Source organism: Periplaneta americana, chromosome 3, assembly GCF_040183065.1.
Source record: "Periplaneta americana isolate PAMFEO1 chromosome 3, P.americana_PAMFEO1_priV1, whole genome shotgun sequence".
Classification (NCBI taxonomy): domain Eukaryota; kingdom Metazoa; phylum Arthropoda; class Insecta; order Blattodea; family Blattidae; genus Periplaneta; species Periplaneta americana.
Genome location: NC_091119.1, coordinates 60,002,892 through 60,027,224, shown reverse-complemented (window position 1 = coordinate 60,027,224; position 24,333 = coordinate 60,002,892). Strand labels below are relative to the sequence as shown.

The 24,333-nt window shown below is 36.3% G+C and overlaps 2 protein-coding genes across 3 annotated transcripts in view; both read left to right on the top strand.

Annotated features, from left to right (window-relative positions):
• Positions 1-996, top strand: part of LOC138696068 (lipase 3-like) — a 50,248-nt gene extending 49,252 nt beyond the window's left edge. The window contains exon 8 of the mRNA XM_069820592.1: positions 817-996. Within this exon, the coding sequence (XP_069676693.1) occupies positions 817-966 (150 nt within the window). The 3' untranslated portion in view covers positions 967-996. The remainder of the gene's footprint in view (positions 1-816) is intronic.
• A 6,400-nt stretch (positions 997-7,396) lies between these two features.
• LOC138696067 (lipase 1-like) overlaps positions 7,397-24,333 on the top strand; it is an 88,046-nt gene continuing 71,109 nt past the window's right edge. For both annotated transcript variants that reach the window (XM_069820590.1, XM_069820591.1), the window contains exons 1-2: positions 7,397-7,558; positions 18,343-18,535. In XM_069820590.1, coding sequence (XP_069676691.1) covers positions 7,409-7,558; positions 18,343-18,535 — 343 coding nt within the window. In that variant the 5' untranslated portion in view covers positions 7,397-7,408. The remainder of the gene's footprint in view (positions 7,559-18,342; positions 18,536-24,333) is intronic.

The window sequence follows — 24,333 nt, the reverse complement described above, 5'->3', positions numbered from 1 at the left end:
GCAATAGGTAGGCCTAGACCTCATAGTTACAGAGACTGAAATAAGCAGAAAAAGGAAGAAATCTTCCAGAATCATCAGATCAAAACGAACAGTACGCTGTGTACTAGTGTACTATTACCACAGTCTAGTATATACACTCACGAAGCTCAATACGTAGTAAATATACATCCATAGATAGTTGCTAACCACTAGGATCGCTAATATCGCCTCTTTACAGATAATGCGAAATAGTACCGGCACAGTCTATTGTTCCTAGCACCCTCAGAACTCAAGCTTCGTGACTGTATATATTAGACTGTGATGTTACTATTACTACTTCTCTGCTACTTATAATATCCCGCCATCATTTAACTGTTGTCGGTCATTCATTTGTATTTGTAACCATTCCTACATTTTTTTGGTTACTATATGAAGGCTAAGATAGTCCAACTTTCGGAACAGTGTGTTTTGTGTACTTCACCAGCAATGGAAAAATTTCTAGCTATACCTTTTCTGAAAGAGCCACCACTGCTTCCTCCTACATATCGATGGTGTTGAACATCAACCTTGTATGTCAAAAAATACAGCATTACAGGAGAGTGAACAATGTCTTACCTTGATAACGAACAAATGTCTAACATAAGTATGTATCCGAAAATTGCACAATTGTTATCCATATCCTGACTCAAGATGTGTTTGCAGAAGGTTCTGAACGATTTTTTATAGAAATCAAGTGAAATCTCATTTTGTTCATTTTTTATATACGCTGTTCAACACCATCGATATAGAACGTCAGTTGAATATGGAACTTCATTAATTCATTTTTCTTTATTACAGGGCGTGAAATATCTGTCTGAGCTGTTACCTCATCTGGTGTCAATAAATCGAGCTCCACCACCAAAATTCAACCACAATGATCCCGTATTTGCCATTGAAGCAAAACAAATCGTTTTCGATCCCATTTTGAATGTCATGAAAATGTACTGAGAACTGTATGTATTAAACTTGAAGTGAAAAGATACTGGTTCAGTTTTATAATCAAACGTTAATCCAACCGATGCACTCAGGTACGTTACAGATAGCTACAGACGTGGACAAATTATTAACAAAATTGACGATTTTTATGATAATTCTATTTACAAAATTTGACTTTTCAATTTAGTCTACAGTTGACAATTTTGCATATTTCTATCATTACAGTAGATATAAATATGCAAAAATGTCAAATGTAGGCTATTCTAAATTAAAGAGTCAAATTTTGTAAAAAATATATAATAAAATCTTCAATTTTGCTAATAATTTGTAAATATGCAAAAATGTCAACTGCAGTCTAAAGTGAAGAGTCAAATTTTGTAAAAATATATAATAAAAATCTTCAGTTTTGCTAATAATTTGGAAATATCCAAAATGTCACCTGTAGTCCAAATTGAAGAGTCGAATTTTGTAAAAATATACAAAAAATCTTCACTTTTGCTAATAATTTGTAAATATGCAAAAATATCAATTGTAGTCTAAATTGAAGAGTGAAATTTTGTAAAAATATACAATACAAATCTTCGATTTTTCTAATAATTTGGAAATACGCAAAGATGTCAACTGTAGTCTAAATTGAAGAATCATAGTTTGTAAAAATATATAATAAAAATACCCAATTTTGCTAATGATTTGTCCAATTCTGTATATTCAGGGTCGCACTGACACAGACTCTGTAATTGTAATAACTTACATAGTGTTATCAGATACATCAAGATGAAGTGATCACATGATACGGAATTTTCTTCCAGAGTTTGCAGTTCATAATGAATATTATTGTTGTTGTTGTTGTTTAGTCAACTGTCTGGGCCACACAAGGGACACCAACAAGGCATCACCCATGACACAACTAGGCCAGGAGATAATGTGGTAGGGTGGCCAGTTCTTTCCCTCTCCATTGCATACATCACTGACTAGACACATTACACTAATCAGACTTCAGATTTATACAAACAAATTGTTCTTTCTCTGAAATATACCGTCAAGTGATATGTACTGCCTGATAACAGATGTAGGCTACATATCAAGCAGCACTTCAATCAGAGGTTAATGAACATTATATAGGCCTACACATACAGAGTGATTCTGATAATACGACGAAATTTTTAATATCGTCAATATCTGCAAAACATCTTAAGCACCGCTTTTTTTAAAATGCGTTTTTACGTAGAAGAAAGGAAAAACCATGACGCACAGTCTGGCAAAATACCATAAGCGAGTCCTCAATATAATGAGAAAACAGGAGTACATTTTATCTTAACTGTCTAAGAATTTGTTTTAGAGACCAACAAATCGTCGTAAGACATTTCCAGTTTCCAGATAATCATCATTACCACATGGCTCTCAAGATACAAATTTCGATTCTTAAGATAAATTGGCGGTTAAGATATTTGTTTCGGGTCCTATTCCTAGCTATAGGTAGCTAAGTTAATCAACATTTTTTTCTATTTATTTCACAGGAATTAATTACAGAAATCTGAATGTATTCTGAATATAGTTTAATACTACCACAGTTCACTTATAACAAATTGATCAGTCTTATGGGCTTTGAAGATAACTTTTATCAATTTCACTATGCTGCCATCTAGCAAGTACAGAAGAAGTCACGTTATAACTCTCATTTTAATTGCTTGGAGCAACTGTACTTCCATCTAGCTGTCGTTACCAATCGACAATAGCGATCCTAGTGGTTGTTCTCTTCCACATGTTACCATTTTTAACGAGAGGGTGGCCAATCTGTTATACAGAGTGGACGGGTAGTAACTAGGTATTAAAAAAAGGCGTATAAAATTACACTTACAACACTAATTTATTGAAATTAATTTTATGTGTAGAAGGCGTCCTGTCATGTTTGTTCAGTCTTGTTATGAAAATATTCGCTGTCCTCCTCCACTTTCACGCCATCATGTTTCGCTATTCCGAGTCAGACAGAAATCACCTCCTCAAAAACTTGCAACTTTTTATATCAAGACATGGAGTGGAGAGCATCGTGATTTCGTGATTGAGACTTATGTTAAAAGTGCCGACAGAGATTCTTTCGTAGGCACTTTCGGCTAGGTCGAAATGCTAAAAAAGTTCGACATTCAAATTTGGGCTAGAGAGCGGATGTAGCGTAGACCAGTCTCCTATGGTGCACCCTGAGCAACGACTGTATGTGAATTGGAGTATCCAACTGGCTTCATATTGGTGAACGACGAACAGTTAAGTATCCGCTATTAGTAAAAAAAAGTTTTTAATGTAAGTTTCCTTTATGACAATTGTTACTAATTATGCCCTTTGCAATGTTTGAAGTCCTATATCGAACGCATGAACGTAAACAAATGGAAATTCTTTATATATTGCGATTTATTTCGTGAAGGTTGCCTCTGGTTAAATGCACTGGAAAACCAAATGTTTCTTTTTAGATTCGATAACTACGTTATTCAGTAACAAATATAAATGACACTTGGGAGGAAATTAAACGCAGAATAAATATGGGAAATGCGTGTTATTATTCGGTTGAGAAGCTTTTATCATCTAGTCTGCTGTCAAAAAATCTGAAAGTTAGAATTTATAAAACAGTTATATTACCGGTTGTTCTGTATGGTTGCGAAACTTGGACTCTCACTTTGAGAGAGGAACATAGGTTAAGGGTGTTTGAGAATAAGGTGCTTAGGAAAATATTTGGGGCTAAGCGGGATGAAGTTACAGGAGAATAGAGAAAGTTGCACAACGCAGAACTGCACGCATTGTATTCTTCACCTGACATAATTAGGAACATTAAATCCAGACGTTTGAGATGGGCAGGGCATGTAGCACGTATGGGCGAATCAAGAAATGCATATAGAGTGGTAGTTGGGAGACCGGAGGGAAAAAGACCTTTAGGGAGGCCGAGACGTAGATGGGAGGATAATATTAAAATGGATTTGAGGGAGGTGGGATATGATGATAGAGACTGGATTAATCTTGCACAGGATAGGGACCAATGGCGGGCTTATGTGAGGGCGGCAATGAACCTTCGGGTTCCTTAAAAGCCATTTGTAAGTAAGTAACTAACTACGTTATTAGCTCTTAATAATGATATAGAAATATCCAATATTTCTTTCTGACAACTCGAGTATCCCCCTTGTAAGAACAGAAATAATTGTAGTAGTCTATGGAAATGCTGTGTCTATTTCATTTCTCCCTTCATTTTATGCAATAATCAGCATTTTAACAAATTATTGAGCCGATCTCGAGTTCACCAGAATGCTGAATGTTTAAATGCAAATAAAAAACTAAAAATATATTTTATGTGCATGATTTCCGGTTGAACTTATTCATAAATACTCAATATGAAGAACATCCTTCAGTTTAAGAGAAATTGCTGTTCACACGCAGGCAGGCAGGCAACATTTCGAATACTACTATTTCCGTATTATAAGAGGGTCGATCAAGAAAGACAGACAGATTTCTTTTCACAGATGTTTAGTACTCTACATCAATGTTTACATGATCTTTACATTTCTCCATACATTTCAACCAACTCACAACGTATTTTCAACACAACTTCGAAGTAGTCCCCTTCTACTTGAATGTACTTGTTACAGCGTTTCTTCCAGTCCTCGACCACATGACGCATGTCATTCTTTGTCAGGGTCCTTGATAATCGCCTCACATTTCTTGAACACTGCTTCAGAGTTCTCAATCGAATTCTCCGGAGCTTTGCCTTTAGTGATGGGAATAAAAAAAGTCACAGGGAGCGAGATCGGGACTATAACGCGCATGTGGTACACAGGTTATGTTGAATTTAGCTAGAAATTGCATGACTTGATTCGCGATGTGAGGTCGTACGTTGTCATGATGCAGTCTCCCTCCGTCCCCATGAAGTTGTGGTCGTTTCTTTACAACGTGCTTCTTCAGTGTCGCCAATACTGACGTGTAGTAGGCTATATTCCTGTAATAGTAGGCCTAGTGTGAAGGGGAACTGCACGCTGGTAAATCATTCCCTTTCAGTGAAAAACGATCTCGAGTTGTACGTTTAAATGCAAATAAAAATACTAAAATACATTTTAGCATGAATGATTTCTGGATAAACTTACTCGTAAATCACACCACTTTCCCTGCAAATAGAACAACTTTCGTTTTTTTTTTTTTTTTTTTTTTTTTTTTTTTTTTTTTTTTTTTTTTTTTTTTGCGAACCGGTGATTACCACACTCTTCCTGGCTTCTTTTCCTTCAGGATTATAAAATTAGTTATGCAACCATGACCCATCATCGGTAATTACTGATTCCAGAAATGTGAAGCGATTCTCAAGAATCTGACAAAGAATGACCCGCATCATGTATTGTATTGTTGTATTGTATTTATTAACATTCGATGGTATTCATACGTTGCTTCACAGCTAGAATATGGAACAACTTAATACTATTATAAAGTCTTAATTTATAGTCACAGTCTAGATAAAATATATATACTGACGAGGTTTACAATATAGTCTACTAGTATAACACAAAGATTTAGTATCAATTTCATGAAGCGTTGTTGAATGTCATGAATTCACCTACAGAATAGAAAGCGTGAGAAATTAGGTACTTCTTTAATTTGGCCCTAAATAATCTTGTGTTTGAGTTTCACCTTTTATGTCGATAGGGAGGCTATTAAAATTGTTTACTGCCATATAACGCACTTCTTTTTTATAACACGATAGACTTGCCGATGGAATATGAAAGTCATTTTTTACGTGTATTTATGCTATGAACTGTTGAATTAGTTACAAAGTTTTAACGATTACACACGGGGAAGATTATTAATGAAAAAATTATACTGACAAGCCATGGCATTATTTGTAGTTTTTTTTTTTAAATAGTCCTACACGATTCCCTAGATTTGGCACCTAATATTATTCTAATTACTCTTTTTTGTAATAGGAATATACTGTTACTATCTGTGGAATTTCCCCAGAATATTTTTCCAAAACTTATTACCGAGTGGTAGTGTGCAAAATATATTGTTTTTAAGATATTGATATTTACTATCTTTTGCATAGATCTAACAAAACATGCTGAATTTAGTTTGGGTGTAATTTCTTTAATATGATTAATGTGTTCGAAGACTGGAAGAGTCCACACCTGTGGAGTAACGGTCAGCGCGTCTGGCTGCGAAACCAGGTGGCCCGGGTTTGATTCCCGGTCGGGGCAAGTTACCTGGTTGAGGTTTTTTCCGGGGTTCTCCCTCAACCCAATACGAGCAAATGCTGGGTAACTTTCGGACCCCGGACTCATTTCACCGGCACATCATTCAGACGCTAAATAACCTAGATGTTGATACAGCGTCGTAAAATAACCCAATAAAAAAAAAGACTGGAAGAAAAGCTATAACAAGTGCATTCAAGTAGAAGGGGCAGAAGGAAACTAATTTGAAAAAGATCATGTGAACATTTAAGTAGAGTAATAAACATTTGTGAAAAAGAATCAGTCTCAGTTTTTCTTGATCAGCCCCCGTAGATGTAGAAAACCTGTATTTCCACGTTAACTTCGAAATATATTTTTTTGACATAACAATGATTTACCTAATGGGAAAGTAAAGTAAGTTACAGTGCAATAACTTTAAAAATAAGACGAAGAGCATGGTCATAGGAAGAAAAATAAAGAAGATAAACTTGCGAATTCTAAATGAGGCAGTAGAGCAAGTGAACAGCTTCAAAACTTCAAATACTTGGGATGTACTATAAGCAGTAACATGAGCTGTTGCCAGGAAGTCAGGAGGAGGATAGCAATAGCAAAGGAAGCGTTTAATAGGAAAAGGAGCATCTCCTGCGGACCTCTGGAAAAATAATTAAGGAAGAGACTTGTGAAGTGCTTTGTATGGGGCAGAAACGTGGACATTACGACCAAGTGAAGAGAAGCGAATAGCAACATTTGAAATGTGGATATGAAGAAGAATGGAACGTGTAAAGTGGACAGACAAAAATGAAGCTGTATTGGAAAGAGTGGGTAAAGAAAGAATGATGCTGAAACTGATCAGGAAGAGGAAAGGGAATTGACTGGGTCACTGATTGAGAAGAAACTGCCTTCTGAAGGACGCAGTGGAAGGAATGGTGAACGGGAGAAGAGTTCGAGGTAGAAGAAGATACCATATGATAACGACATTAAGATATACGGATCATATGAGGAAACAAAGAGGAAGGCAGAAAATGGAAAGACTAGAGAAAGCTGGGTTTGCAGTGAAAGACCTGCCCTTTGGCAGAACACAAAATGAATGAATGAATTTAAAAGTTCACTAATGAGTTCCAAGTACGTTTATCTTCTGCGCCCGCTGTTTAAAGTCACAGTTATACTAATTTTCCTGTTATCAACAGAGAGCTGATAGCAAATGTCTTCAAGGAAAACTTCCTGGCACTTTACACTGCTAAGTAGTGCGTTATTTTGTATGATGTATGTTTTGTGTGTCCAGAATGACAGACGGCAGCCTGGTGTCAGTTTTCCGTCTCAGCAGGATCGTATTACTGGGAAGTGTGTTAGCAGTGCAGCTTGATAGCAATGCAGTATGGGTCAAAGCTGGCGTTTCTGAAGCTCTGATGTCCGCAGTGAGTGCCTACCAACGAGTTAGAAAGAGAAAGATATAGAGTGGTCATTGCGCCGCCATGTTTGAAGAAAATTGAATGACCGTCGGTAATGAACTTATGCGCCCAAAACAAAGTGGGCGTGGTGATAACTGATATTAGAATCGTCAGCTGTCTTAATTTCGTTTGCATAAATCAGTTAAACTGAAGTGGAAAAACCTAGTATTTCGTCAAATACGTGCTAGGAACTTAATCTAAACTTATGTACGCTAAATTTGAAACACTTGAGCTATTCCTAGAAGGAATGCTTAAAAGAATAACCTAAGCAAAATTGTCATGTAGTATGACAAGAAGTCCTAGCAAATACATATACTGAAGAAAATGTTAATATTCCTAGGTTCTTTTAAATGCGACCTGCAAGAGTGCCTATAAAATGAACGAGTATGATTCGGATGATTTTATTAAATTGTTTTCCCAGTCTCTACACGTTGCAAAACTATTTACTATACCATAAGATATAGAATGAAAGTAGGCCCTATCTGTAGTAAACAACCTTTACCTCCAAGCTTGTAACGTGGGTGAAACATGACAAAACACGCTTTCAGTTTTTTTTTTGTTACAGTAAAGTATAATTATTATCGAAATGTGAACGTGAGGCCAACAGCCGGCTGGTCTGTCTGAGCCTTTCAAGGGCTGTGGCACCACAGATAATTATTAGTGTATAATTGAGCACCCACGTACAATAATGGGGTAAGTAGTTACGAAATATATTCATACTTACCCCATTATTGCACGTGGGTGCTCAATTATGTTCTTTCATGTCCTTCCAGTCAAAATACTAACAATACGACCTACCCCAGAGTTTTGCGAGTGTCGAAATACAATTTTAATATTTGATTGCTATTACTAGGTTTGAAACGAAATTGTAGCGGTTTTATCCGTATTTAGTTTAACTTTATTACTAGTGAACCATTTATTTGATTAATCGTTTGTCTTCGAAATAGGCCTACTTCTTATAAGCTACAGCTCATCGTCTTCTTGTATAAGCAGTAAGGACAGAAGGAGCAGAAATAAAGGATGCCGGTGTCGAAATACAGTTTTAATATTGTATTGCTATTTCTTTTTCACTGGGTCTGAAACGGAATTGTATTGGTTTCATCCGTATTTAGTTTAAGTACATTACCAGTGAACCATTTATTTTGTTTATGCCGGGCGTTGTTACACATTTATGCATGAAAAAAAAAAGCTGCTAATTAACAAAACTATGGACTTAACTTCATAAAATTTATATGAAATATGATATATCAGTTGTCTTTTTCCTTTTGACATTGCAGTTATATGCAGCACACACAACAGGCATGTTTTTTCTTCGTTTTTTTTTTTTTTTGTATTTCTTACCTCCGTTATACAACATTGTAAGCAGACGAATTTTTACAAAGGTGGGCGCTTAGCTCAGATCTGCCGTGTTTCGCGGTGGCACCGCAAAGAGCGCTGTACAGGACAACATGGCCACTCTATAGTCTTCTCTTTCTAACTCGTTGGTGCCTACAGACATACGGATAAAACTGTCTCCCTCTTGTGTCCATTATACTTCATTATGAGTTCGAAAACAGTACATTGTGGCGCAGCAAGGTATTGTGTATCAAAATTTTCTTGGAAATACACTTTTTCAGCATTTCTGATACAGAAATACTTCTTTTTACTTCCTCGTTAGACGAACTATTGTGATGTTGCGAAAATAAATTTCCAGAATTTTGCGGTAATACACAGTGGTTTGATCATATCATGTCTGCTTATAACGATTTCGCCTAAATATTGTTCAATTTTTGTTCATACAGTAATTACTAGGCCTGAAAAATATACGTATGCCGTTATACTACCAGTGCGCTTCGTGCGCCTCTAACTTTGAGTACGTCTCAGGGTTGGGGTGAGTTAACGCTGTGTCTTTCGTTCGTTTGAACTCATGCTTATCATCCGGTAAGTTGGTCTTCAGCATTTGAGTGGTTGAAAGTCACTCCTTTGACTTCGAAACACAACTATCTATTAAAAAGAAATATTTAAAGACATCGTTTTCTTTGTTAAAGAAAAATTGCACTATTTTAAAGACATTTTATTTTCTGTCTGTAGAAAATACACCTAATATAGGCCTAACATTGGCAAGTATCGGCCTATTTGTGTTAATGTGATGATGTATTGCGTTTTTGTTTTACATTAATTTTTCATTTCATATATTGTTGCAGTGAATAACAAACCGCATTTTAAAATTTTCGAAGGAGAATGGGTGCCTGTTGCTAGAAAACACAATCTACATCTAGAAAAACTTCTTTCCCCTCCTCAGAAACAATGAGAACATATTTGAAATATTTTACACAAGCATTATCTAGCCTACCTCAAAATCTGCATCATTATTAGAAATTTGCTCATTTCAAATTGTCATTTTACATAGAGCTAAATATTCATCATGTTTATCCAGTATTTTTTTCATCTTGTTTGCTGCAGTTTTTTCTATTTCGTGTTCCAACTATTCAGTTTCGTCACAATATCAGTGACTACATATTATTTTCTGTCTGTAGAAAATACACCTAATATAACATTCACAAGTATCATCCTTATTATTGCACTGTGTTAATATTATGGTGTATTACATTTTTGTTTTACAGAATTTTTCATTTAATATATTGTTGCAGTGAATAACAAACCTCATTTTCAACTTTTCAAAGGAGAATGATTGTCTGTTGCTAGAAAACATAGCCTTACATCTAGAGAAACTTCGTTCCACTTCTGCAGGAACAATGAGGACATATTTGAAATATTTTACACAAGCATTATTTATCTCAACTGCACGTATTGTATTCTTCACCTGACATAATTAGGAACATTAAATCCATACGTTTGAGATGGGCAGGGCATATAGCACGTATGGACGAATCCAGAAATGCATGTAGAGTGTTAGTTGGGAGGCCGGAGGGAGAAAGACCTTTGGGGAGGCAGAGACGTAGATGGGAAGATAATATTAAAATGGATTTGAGGGAGGTGGGATATGATGATTGAGACTGGATTGATCTTGCTCAGGATAGAGACCTATGGCGGGCTTATGTGAGGGCGGCAATGAACCTCCGGGTTCTTTAAAAGCCAGTAAGTAAGTAAGTATTATTTATCTCAAAATCTGTATCATTATTACAAACTTCCCATTTGGAATTAAGTCACAAATTTCGTCCTCGGCATCTTGCTATTATTCTTCTTTACAGGACGTTGAATGTTGCCTGTTACGAATAGCAGTATTTGGTCGTAATGTAACCGATCAACTAAAGTTCACTGCTGAACGAAACACACTGAAATCCCCCACCCCAACACAATTACGAACTGGTGCCTAAAGTCAGAGGCGCATGAAGCGCAATGTAACGGCATACGATTCTTAGCCCTAATAATTAGCATCTATGAGTCAATTTGTCCAGGATTGATGTACACCAGACCGACAAGAAATATTCCTAGCTTTGGCAATACAGAACTGGAGCGTGCCCGTATATGGAAAAATAGCCTAGTAGCTGAGGTATCTGCAATGTTGTGCGATTTCGAAGATAGTTGTTACATTTCAAACTACATTATTACCATTTACATTGTTATTGTCCTTCATCGACTCCATATCCTTCATTTTCTGCAAACAGCTGTTGTTTCAGGTCATACATGAATAATTATTAGCGGAATTTAAAGAAACTATATAAATTATAAAAAGTTAATTTTTAATATGACTGATTGAAAGAAAATCTTGTCTTACAAGGAGAGGACACGCTCTTTATATCACCGAATGAAATAAGATTGTGTGAGATAAAAATACAAGAAGTACTGTTTAAAGTCATACCTGGTATGGTTGGCCATTGACCCCTCGTTTTGGATATATTGGCTATTGTTTGTGACATACTTCCGTTAGGTGCCTAATAGGGAAGCATTAGACTGTGTAAAAGCGTAGCTCATATGGTTGGGTGCTGAGTTGTTATCCAGGCAACCTGAGTTCGAATCTTAACTGGTCCTATATTTTTTTCTTTTAATAATTATTAATAGTGTGATCACAGTAATCTATTTACATATATCATATTTCTCAATGTATTGAACGCTTCATCATTTTTTTAACAAATTACTAATTAACTAACATTGTATTGTAAAGGATAAACAAGGAAACATTGCTCACGTTGACAGGTCACTGGTGTCTGTTCTGTTTCTATTCCACTTAATTTTGTACATGATTCATTATGATAAATGTCATAAAAACATACAAAACATACATATTTCCTGCACCATGCACAGCAAATGAAAGAAGGTTTTCCACAGTCACACATATTTTTCCGCACTTCTGCTGCAAAACAGACGTCTTTCACATTCACAAACACTTCTCGTTCGTTTATTAATTTTGATGCATACCACGCATATTTCAATATGGCTTTGAATATAGGAGCTGACAACTGAAAGTGAATTAAGGAGTGAATTTTGAGGGCATCCTCCCTTGAAGCAATTTTTCGTCCAGTTTGTAAAACGAAAGAGCTATTTTGCAAATATTTGATAAAAATCTTCACCTGTCTAAAAAAATAAACATTGCAGGACTGGCATAATCCAGTACATTTGGGTGAAATCACTTTAAGGTTGCACGTTACTTCATTTTCTTCATTTGTAAATATTTCATCATACAAAGAAGGATTTACTTGCCCTTTCGACGAGTCCAGAAATAGAAGAAATGGCTGCTCTTTCACATATGTCTTTATTACTTTCTCCAGGTATTGCTTATGGAGTTGAGATGTCAGTTTTCCTGATAAAGAACGTGTTGCATCTATATTTCCGAATTTAGAAGTGAGTTCATCTACATGAAGTAGCACTCTTGGGCCAAATTGTTCTTTTGATTCTAATAATAATAAGTTTTAAAACATGAGGAGGCATTAGGATTCGAACTAGGGTTGCCTGGATGATAACTAAGCATCCAACCATATGAGTTGCGCTGTTACGTAGTCTAATGCTTCCCTATTAGGCACGTAACGGAAGTATGTCACAAACAATAGGCAACATTTCCAAAACGAGGGGTCATTGGCCACCCATACCAGGTATGACTTTAAACAGTAGGCTACGTCTTGTACTTTCATCTCACACAATCTTATTTAATTCGGTGATATACAGAGCGTGTCTTCTCCTTGTTAGTGAAGGATTAATGAAACAGTTTCTAATACTACAGCAGTGCTGCTACTGCTACAAGGCCTAATAATAATAATAATAATAATAATAATAATAATAATAATAATAATAATATTGATTTTTTATTTCATACAGTAGTTTAACCTACAGATTAAATTTAACCTACAGATTAAATTAAAAAGTAGACATTAATTCTTTTATTAACCGTGATTATGAATATTCACATTCAGAGTTCCTATGAAAATTATGCAATCCTGACAGCCAGAGTTGACGGGTATCCCAATTTAGGAGGGATTCTCCCAATTTCCTCGTTGAATCCCCATAAAGCGGGTCGGGATTGATAAAAATCCCAATTTGAGAGACAATAGCCTAGAAATAATTTAAACAAATTAGTTTACAATTCCTAGTATCGGATATTTTTATTTATACAGGGACATCATTTTATTTTTACTTCAATTTTTATTGTACCTGAGTATTTGAATGTACTTCACTCCCACCCCTTCTACTAATGAAGTTCCTCCACACAGATCCAAGACCGCATATAGTAAACAGCACTGAGTTAGCGAGTATAGTACGTTCCAGAAATATGTTCGTGTTTTCCAGTGACGAAAGAGCTTTCAATATTGAATCATATTTTCGCACAGGTACTATCCGTTTGCGTACGTCGCATCCAGATTTCCCCCACCTGCTTCTGTTGGCCCCTCTGTAAAAGCTGGGCTGTCTTAGCTCTTTTCTGAAAACATTAATTTCTGTTAGGAATTGGACGTTTACGTAATATTATACAACTGTTTAAAATAACTTAAATAAAAGGGCCTCGCTAAGTAATTAACTGTCACGTGATTTCCTCCCTTTCTACGATCTTGCGGCATAACCACTTGAATGGACAGTAGATAGCATGTCTGAGTAATTTTATCTGTGCGGGTCGGGCAGAAGTGAAGATTGACTTTACAGTACTTAAAGTACTCTTTTACAGAGTAGGCACAGAATTATTTCAACATGAGTTACTAGTACGAAGGACGAAACTGACAATTGGAATTAGATGCAGTAATCTATAGTGCGATAATATGCACAAAAGAACTGAAGCCTGTATCGAAATGAACGGCCACCATTTTCAAAAATGTGTTTAAATATTCATATTAAGAGTATTTTTCAATTTAACTTCATTCTCTATATTGTACGCTAATGTGCTGTAGACAGTATAATATACACTGCATAATGAATATGTCCGAATGGATAGCTCAGTTCGTAGTAAAAACACTTATTGTTAATACTGTACTATATTTTGATTAAACAAAAACGTAATGAAAATTATCGAACTCAAAATCGCGATATTTCCTAGTTTACGTAAATGGATGAACTATTTTTCTTCCCTCCTATACCTAGCAGAGTGATTTGTTTGTGTTTTACGCCAGTATCATCGAACTACAGTTATGGAAGGAGGTAGCAAACTGTATTTCCGGTTCTCTAAAGGTATAGCCAGGTTAATATTAAAAATGTTAGTAAAAATAAAATGATGTCCCTGTATATTGACTCAAATGGTAACATTGTATGTAAACATAGAAGTAACCCGCGGAAATTTAACAAGTCTATGAAGTATCCCAGCTGATTGCCGTAAGGCAACTCTACTCGCAAAATAATAGTTCCCCAGTTCTACCGCATTGTTTATTAATCCGTTTCGATACCTAGTTGCTGCTCTCGCAATTAATAAACATTGTGTGGGCTACTTTAGGTGTGTTGTGTGGCATAAAAGATAGCGTTTTGATTTCGTATTTTACACTAATAACAGACACATACAATTGCCGCGTTTTATAGTTTAGTGAACTATGTTTAAACATGGATTCGACATCAGATGTACTGTTGCAGTACCGGTTCCGAAAAAGAAAAGTTGCAAAGTTAATTTAGTAGCGAATGGCTGAAACATATTCGTGGCTAATAAAAGAAAAACGATTAGCCTATATTATTCACTGTATATGTATCGTTCGTATTTTAGTGTTTCTCAAGGAGGCGAATATTACATTTAAAACACGCGAGTCCACACCTGTGGAGTAACGGTCAGCGCGTCTGGCCGCGAAACCAGGTGGCCCGGGTTCGAATCCTGGTCGGGGCAAGTTACCTGGTTGAGGTTTTTTCCGGGTTTTTCCCTCAACCCAATACGAGCAAATGCTGGATAACTTTCGGTGCTGGACCCCGGACTCATTTCACCGACAGTATCACCTTCATTTCATTCAGACGCTAAATAACCTAGATGTTGATACAGCGTCGTAAAATAACCCAATAAAATAAATAAACACGCGAACACTACTTTGCAGAAAACAACTATAAATCTTATTTCCTAAGTTAGCTTCTGATATCCCGATTTCCATCGCAGAAAACCTAGCACTGCTGACAGCAGAAACGCATTATTAAAGGTATCTCGCAATAGAATTCTTGTTCCTGTAAATCAGCGGTGACCAAAAGTGGGTATCGTGATTACATCGTGCAATCAAAGCATTTGTACTGGTAAGAGGAGTTTCCTGTACATTGCTCTCCGTCTCGCTCACGTAGGTACTGAAGGTAAGCAGTATCGCTCTACAAACCCTCTGTCTCTACGAGGAGGAACAGAAGGTTTCGTACAGAATGGGAAGAGGAATTTATTCGCTGTTCTGTCGGAGAAAATGTAATATGTTGCTTTGCTCAACGGTTCAATTAGTAGTTACAGAGCTTTACGCTGAATACACAGGCATAATACGTATTATTATTATTATTATTATTATTATTATCATTATCATTATCATTATCATTATCATTATCATTATCATTATCATTATCATTATCATTATTATTATTATTATTATTATTATTATTATTATTATTATTATTGAGCAAGTATTACCATAATTCTTATATACGTGTCTGAATATATAGGCCTACATCTTCCCTTGAAGGATAAAATAATTACTAGACTAGGGCTACTATAACTCCAATTTGATTTTTTTCTAGTCTTTTGATGACTTATCAGTTATTTACTAGTTATTGATTTAATAATAATGGTAATAATAACAATATTGATAGCATTAGCAGTAATAATATAATAATAATAATAATAATAATAATAATGGCGATAAAATAATAATAATAATAATAATAATAATAATAATAATGGTAATAGGCCTACTAATAACAATACTGATAGCTTTAGCAGTAATAATAATAATAATAATAATAATAATAATAATAATAATAATAATAATAATAATGGTAATAGGCCTACTAATAACAATACTGATAGCTTTAGCAGTAATAATAATAATAGTAATAATAATAATAATAATAATAATAATAATAATAATAATAATAATAATAATATAGAGAAACTGATTGAATATTACGTGCTAGTATAGTAATGAAACGAGCTATTAAACTCCAAGAACTGAAACAGCCATAAATCACCGTCATGAAGAGAAAGATTATATAAATAAATGTAAGGAAGCCAGCTATCTAGTGGCGAACGAAATATCTCGCTCTCTTAAGCCTTCCAACGGAGGAGAGTTTTTTAAAAGCGTAATGATCAAGATGGCTGAAATAATTTGTCCAATGAAAGTTGTTAATTAATTTTGAAAAACTGCGCTTTTTCGACTAAATACCCAGAAGAGAATTCAGATTTCTGATTGTGTTCTTGAACATTAAAAAATATATATATATATATATTTTTTTTTTATTGGCTCTTGATGACAGTAGTGACATTACTGATACAGCAAAGCTTGCGATTTTTATTAGTGAGTTGATGAAGAACTCTGTGTTAGTGCACGAACAACCACTGGTTGTAGCTTTCATGTCAAATATCTCTCCCCCGTCTCCTTACTTTATAGACTCTCTCTCTCTCTCTCTCTCTCTCTCTCGCGTGTAATCACTCCCGTTCGAGTTTTGGTCACCGCTGCTGTAAATAAAAACATTTACGCTTTCGCATACGCAATACAACACGTATTCAAATAGCGGTTTCGAAATCCCGCGCGTTTTCTTCCAAACAAATGGCGGCTTTCCATTGCTTCAATTTGGGAACATATTTCTCACTTCTCCGCTACGGCGTTGTAGGAGTTCGGCGCTACCTACCTATTGCAGCGGACATTTTCTATCTTTCAGAGTAGGCTATTTCCGAATCTCAGCATTCAGCAATCAGATGACATCACGGCATTCCAAATTTCAGCGATGACGTCACTGATGCTCCAGCGCTGTAGCAGCGCTTCCATCAGCGTGCAGAAGTGGTGGCAGTGTCCATCAGGCGCCAACAGTGAATCTGATTGGTTCTTGTAAAGAACGGGAATTGGCAGACGAATGACATCGTGCACTGTTGTGTCATGGTTGTGTGTTCTGCTGTATTGTTTGTAATGAGCACAACGTAAAGAAAATACAGTATGTCAATGGCTTATGAACGAACATGTCAACGGACCAGTTTTTACCATTGGTTCAAGAAATAAAATTGCTTGTGCTCTCTTTCTTTGAGCGAGACGACAGTATGAAAATTTCGCAAAATCGTCTTAGCGTAGCACATACAACAACCCATACCCGGCATGATAGCCATTGAACCTTTCAGCAGATTTGTTCCGATTTCGCTGCATGATGACGTTGATGTCCACCGGTCTGCTGAGATCGGAATGCGCTGCTTCTCCCGCATGCATCTGCTGTCTTTGTCTTTCACGTCTTATGCATCCAAAGCTGTAGAACAGTTATGATTTTGATTAGGCTGAACGTGCGTCTTTGTGAATAACAGTGGCGTAGCATGACATTTTGAGCAGGGGAAGCTAACTCAAGTTGTCTTTCATGCAATATGAGAAAACGTATTACAAAAATACAGTCTTAAAATAAATAGTAGTCAATTTCAAGTCAGCAGTCGAAGATTGGTTGGAACATCGTAAGTAACACCAATAAGGCATGACCTTAAACGATACTAGTAAAATATGATTTCACGGTTTACACATATCTCTTAACAAATAGACACGTATACGTATAACATTTGCTCACTCCCTGTCATACTTAGAGAAATCACAATATTCGTATCATTACACAAGTATGCTTCTGTTTTTTGGTTGTGTCCTTCATTGACATCAAGGGAGTCGGTCATTTGTTTTTTAAATCATACTTTTGTTCGTAAGTCAGTCTTAATAATACAATTGTCCCAAAAAAAAATTCAAGTAAATTAGTGTCAGGAACTGTTATTTCGCTCATTATTTATTATATCAGCCACAATGCACACTAACACTTCAACTGAACACAACTGACGAAAAGGAATAACTCGGAAAATTCTTTAAATGTTAAAGCTAGCTTCTTCGAGCCTTGCGACTAGGCTAGTTTAGTTAGAAAGGGATGGAAAATCTGCGGGGTGGATTACACAGAAGAAACCAGTCTGCTTGGAAGCTGGTGTGTGCAGGCTTCTTGTTTACTGCTGCATCACAAATCATCCTGAGCTGCCGCATCACAATATTTAACGCGTAAATATAAATTCTATTAAAATTAATAAATAATTTTGTCCATAAACTGCAGGTTTATTATGAAATTATTATTAACTGGGGAAGCTAAGCTTTTTAGCTTACATTGACGCTACGCCACTGGTGAATAAGAGCAATATTTATTATAAAATCTATCCATTCTCTCCACAGACCGAGCTGATCCACCATTACGGATATCCTGTGGAAGAACACGCTGTACAGACGGATGATGGCTATATTCTCACGCATTTCCGCATTCCTAATGGACGAAATTCCTCCGGGAAGAGACAGCCAGTCATTCTGCAGCATGGGTTATCCTCTGCCGCTGATGCATGGCTATTTGCAGGAAAAGACAAATCCCTAGGTAGGACTACACAAATGTACAGTTTTACATTCATGCATTAATATCATCATCGGTGTCCACAGTCCAGAATCCAGATATATGTGCAAAAACAAAACTAATTTGGATTCAGATATGTACAAAAAATATTAAACACCGTGACATAAGTAGCGATTTGTGAACCTCTGCAAAATATTCAATAATACAACACAGCTAATATGGATCCAAATACAGTAGAACTTGGTTATAGCGACCTCGTTTTGTGCGACACCTCGCCTATAACGTCAAATATTCTGTGGTCCCAACTAATTCCCCATAAGGTATATGCTTTCATACCTTGCTTAATACGACAAACGCATATGCGTCTACCTCGCATATAACGTCATTTTCAACCTCAGTTTGGAATAAGATTTTCTACGAAGCAAAGTATTTTAAGAAATATTTTGTTGAACTCTGACCCTGACAAATTCTTTACAGTCTCATTCTGTCATAGACCTCTGGAATGCAGGCGGATTTCCCACCCCATTGTAACCTTCCCGAATTCATGCGGTATTAGATCAGTTTCGACAGGAAGTTTTTACTAAGTGCACTCATTTTATCGCAGTATGGCCACTAAAAGAAGTGAGTGACGCTTTAGAAGTCATTAGAATTATGAACGTGTTCTATGAAGCTAGGGAAGGCAGCAGTGAAATTGCAATTGAAATTATGAACAAAGAACGTAATTTAGCCCTAGAACAGGGCTGGGGAGCAAGAGCGGATTCTATTCTCTCACGGGGAGCCATATGATTTATCTTTATCCCCTTTCTTCCCCGCCGAACACCACGCAGCGTTGATTCAGTGACGGATGAATATTAAGCGTCCCCGTTTAGAGACTGGTTCCGCTCCCGATGACCAGCCCTGCCCTAGAAAGTGTGTATTGAGCAAGTAGAAGACAACAGAGTAAAATGAGTGATTACTTCACTTCTAAGTAAAGTAAAGGATGCGGCAAAACATCCTCCCTAATTTAAAGTTTAAATAAAAAACAGATGGATCAAAATAAGGAAACTATATTAATATGAACTGTATCTAAACAGTGGGAAATTTAGGTTTACATGCGTTGCCATAGCGATATCAAATGACATGCGCAAAACAACAAGAACTGAATAGAAAATGAATACACGGAATTGACATTCAATTAGTGCAAACTGTAATCTGTAACGAATTCCAACTATGCCGTGGACGGGTAAAGAACGTGCTTACGCTGCGGTATCGTTTCTGGTAAGTGGTAATTCCGTTGTCGCTACTCAGATGTTTCCCGGACGCTTAATTTCTTCACGTGGCGACGTCCCCTGGCCAGCACGATCACCAGATCTTGCACCCTGCGATTTTTTTTCTATGGGGGCATCTTAAGGCTGAGGTGTTCAAACATTGGCCGAGGACTTTGCCAGACCTAAGAAATGCAATACAGGAAGAAATTGGTCTTATTCCTCAAGAAATGCTAGTTAGAGTCATTCAGAATTTCCGAAGTCGCATTCAACAATGCATTGATAGTGAAGGACACCACTTGAGAGAAACGTTATTCAAAAAATGAAAAATTCCCACTGTTAAGATACCTTTCATATTAATAAAGTTTCCTCATTTTGATCCATTTGTTTTTTATTTAAACTTTAAATTAGGGAAGATGATATGCCGCACCCTTTAGTTTGGTGAGTACTGAACAAACTATTTTAATACAGAATACTGTATTTATAATTGTAGGCCTACGTGTATTTTATTATGTTCATTGTAGGCTTAAAAGTCAATACATAAATCTAAAATAAGTCTAATTAACTTTGTTATTTTTCGTTTTCCACCTCACTAGATTGATAATGTGAATCTCGGTTACTGCGACACTCGTTGATAACAACATAATTTTTAAGGTCCCTTGGATGTCGTTATAACCAAGTTCTACTGTACAGTGAAACCTCTCATTTACGGACATCAAAGGGACGTAACAATTATCAGCATCTGGGAGGTGTCCTTTATTGGGAGGGAGGCTCCCCTGTCTAACAGTAAATTTATAATATGCATTAGCCTATATTTCTCAGGATATGTGGCACGTATTGCCGAATCCACAAATGCAAATAGAGTGTCAGTTGGGAGGCAGGAGGGGAAAAAGACCTTTGGGGAGGCCGAGACGTAGATGGGAGTATAATATAAAAATGGATTTGAAGGAGGTAGCGTCTGGATTAACCTTGCACAGGATAGGGACCGATGGCGGGCTTGTGTGAGGGCGGCAATGAACCTCCGGGTTCCTTAAAAGCCCATAAGTAAGTAAATTATATTATCTCCCTTCAAGTTTTAAATAAAATTTTATGAATTTGTTTATCCACCCACTTCCAGTATAACAAGGGGTAGCAGGCTCGGCTAGCGGTAGTCTACAAGACCCTTATTGTCTTCTTTCATTTTAAGAAATTTCACCCACTTCCAGCTAAATGTATTGTCTTCTTTTATGTTAAGGAATTTTTGTACAATCCTCAAAACTAAATTTTCTATTTTTGTAATACATTGGGTAAGCTTTAAAACTGTCAAACAGCTATCCGTGTCTGAGAGTGTCCGAAAACGAGAGTTGAATTTATCATTATTTCTATATTATTTCAGTTAGGACATAAAAAACTGTCCGTATATAAGGAGTGTCCGTATCTTGGGGGTGTCCGTAAGAAGAGGTTTCACTGTATGCATAAAAATAAATTACTTAACAATAGCATAACTAATGGATTGGGAGTCTCCTGCAAAAGATTTAATGATTTGATTTAATTTGACTTCTATGAATTTTTTCACCCTCAAATTAAAGTACTGTACCTAATAATGAAGTATTGTATTGCTCCAAAGTCTGGACTTTCATTTATGCACACACGTTTTCAGAATTCTTGACTCCTAAAAAGTGGCTTTCGGCATTGTGTCCGTCTGAATTCAGCGATTTCTCTGACATGCAATTAGCTCAACCGTAACTCCTTTGTAATTTCCTTCAATCATCGCACTATAGCGTATTAGTTTGCACGGCGGCTTAGGTTACCGATTGCTAGAGACGAGAATTCCATGCAAATGCATGTTTTATAGGAACATAGGACATAGCTCAAACTTAGTACTTATCCATTTCATTACTTTCCGGTTCCAAATATGTGTACTTTTTCAGTGCATATTTGCATATTTTGGCCGCTTTGGGGATAAAAGGATACATAATGCACGTTTCAGCAATTTTTAGCTTAATAATGCATGTAATATACATTATATTCAGTTTAAATGCATGTTTTAATGGTTTTGAGAGGACACCTCAGTTTCTCGATTTTTATGTCCCTTATTTTAACTTCAGGAATCAGAACTGAATAAGGAAAGAAAAAAAAAACGAAATAACAGAAAAATGAAATAAAATGTTAAGATTTTCACAGTAAGATGTTAGAGGACCTTTCTCTGGACGAAAGTTCACTTTTACAACATTTTACCGAGGATCCTCTACAAGTTACGTGTCATAAATGGATTTATTACTTTGTATATTTTGAGAATAGTAGAGGGGAAATATAACGGATTCAAGGAAACTGCCGACAAATACTGTAATTTAGGTCAAAAGCACTCTCTTTCAGGGAAGTAGTAAATTCTCTTCCTTTTCTAGTACTAGCAATTTAGATTCTTCTACAATTGGAATCATTCGCTAAACTGTCTTTGCATTGTGTGAACCTCGTAAGTGGTTAATGTGTTTGTTTATTCTATTTGTGTTAATACTTAATGTGGTTCTAATATGCTTCGAATTAAAGGTTTCTCCATTCGGATAAAATGTACTAAACAATTTCAAGTATACCAGTGTGTCGTATCTGCTTCACTTATTGCAAAAATGCAAAAAAAAAAAAAAAAAGGAAAGAATCTACAAAGAATTCCATAGATCCCTCAGTTATGCCGTGGGAAAGTGGATGTTGCGGCGAAAAGCAAACTGGACAGGGTCATAAATGCGAACCCGGACTACGGATTCTTTTGTTCAGTGGAGAAGGTTATTTGTGGCGGAAACTTGAATGAAGAATTTGATCTGATATTGTCACAAATATGTATGTATGTATGTATGTATGTATGTATGTATGTATGTTTGTATGATTTATTTATTTAGTTGGTTATTTAATGACGCTGTATCAACTACTAAGTTATTTGGCATCGATGAGATTGTGATAGCGAGATGATATTTGGCGAGATGAGGACGAGGATTCACCATAGATTACCTGGCATTCACCTTACGGTTGGGGAAAACCTCGGAAAAACCCAACCAGGTAATCAGCCCAAGCGGGGATCGAACCCGCGCCCGAGCGCAACTTCAGGCCGGCAGGCAAGCGCTTTAACCGACTGAGCCACGCCGGTGGCTGTATGTATGTATGTATGTATGTATGTATGTATGTATGTATGTATGTATGTATGTATGTATAGTTATACCATCGGATCTGTGCCCCCGTAAGATATGCGAACTGAACCTTAATTCCTTTTCAGCCTCGATAATTCATTTCTGTCCCTGTATTCCTATTTCTCTCTTTTCTATCCCTCTCTCTTTCTCTCCCCCACTACTCACAATTTTGAGCCTTCTTGCGGGGCAGTTTATTTGCACTTGCAGTCCAGTGTTGTCAACTCAACATGAATACTGTAGCACGGAGTGGTGAAAGAAATATTATTAAGCAAGTAATAGCATTTTGCGATGAAGAGAAACAAACAGGTCAATATTTGTTTCCTATAAATCAGGCAACGAAAAGAGCAGCTGCGATCACAGGTGAGGCGTATTTTATTTCAATTGATTACGTATTAAAATTACTTACTTAACTAATACTAATATAATACTACTTTTTATGTAATTTATATAGGCAGGTCAGAGCGCCTAATAAAGAAAATCAGGAGAGAGGGAGTCTGTGCAGGAGATGAAAAGCTAAAGTCGCCAGGGAAGAACAGACCAAGGGAACCTGTAATTCTTGTAGATGATATGGACAGATGTATTTTAAGAAGAAAGATACAAGAATTTTATACGATGCAAAAAGAAGTTCCGACATTGGAGAAATTATTGAAGGTTGCGAGAGAAGCAATAAATTTCCAAGGAGGGAGAGAAACGCTACGGAAAGTGATTCGAGACATGGGTTTTAGATTTAAAAAATGTAGAAATACAAGATGTATTTTGATTGAAAGAAATGATGTTGTATCATGGAGGGCCAGTTATTTAAGAAAAATTGCGAAATTTCCCAGAGAAGGAAAGTATATTGTGTATTTAGACGAAACATGGATACATCCACATTTTACTGTTAAAAAATGCTGGCAAAGCGATGATGTTTCTGGCGTTACGTCTTACGACAGTCCTGGCGAACGGCTGATAATCACTCATGCTGGAGGCAGCGAAGGTTTTATTGATGGCGCGCTACTCATTTTCAAGTCAAAAAGGAAAACGGGTGATTATCACGACGAAATGAACAGCACCAACTTTCAGAAGTGGCTCCTGGAGAAACTGATAAGAAATTTACCTCCCAACTGCATTGTGGTGATGGACAATGCAAAATATCACACAGTTCAAGAAAATAAGCCACCGTGTACTGCAAACAAGAAGGCAGAAATTCAACAATGGCTGCGAATGAATGCTATAACCTTCGAAGAAGATATGACAAAAGCAGAATTGTTGGAAATTGTTAAAAGGAATAAACCTGAGCCGACTTATATAGCTAACCGCCTCCTCCACGAACACGGTCATACAGTGTTGCGATTGCCACTACATCCACGAACACGGTCATACAGTGTTGCGATTGCCACTACATCTCGCCAAAAAAAAAAAAAAAAAAAAAAAAAAAAAAATT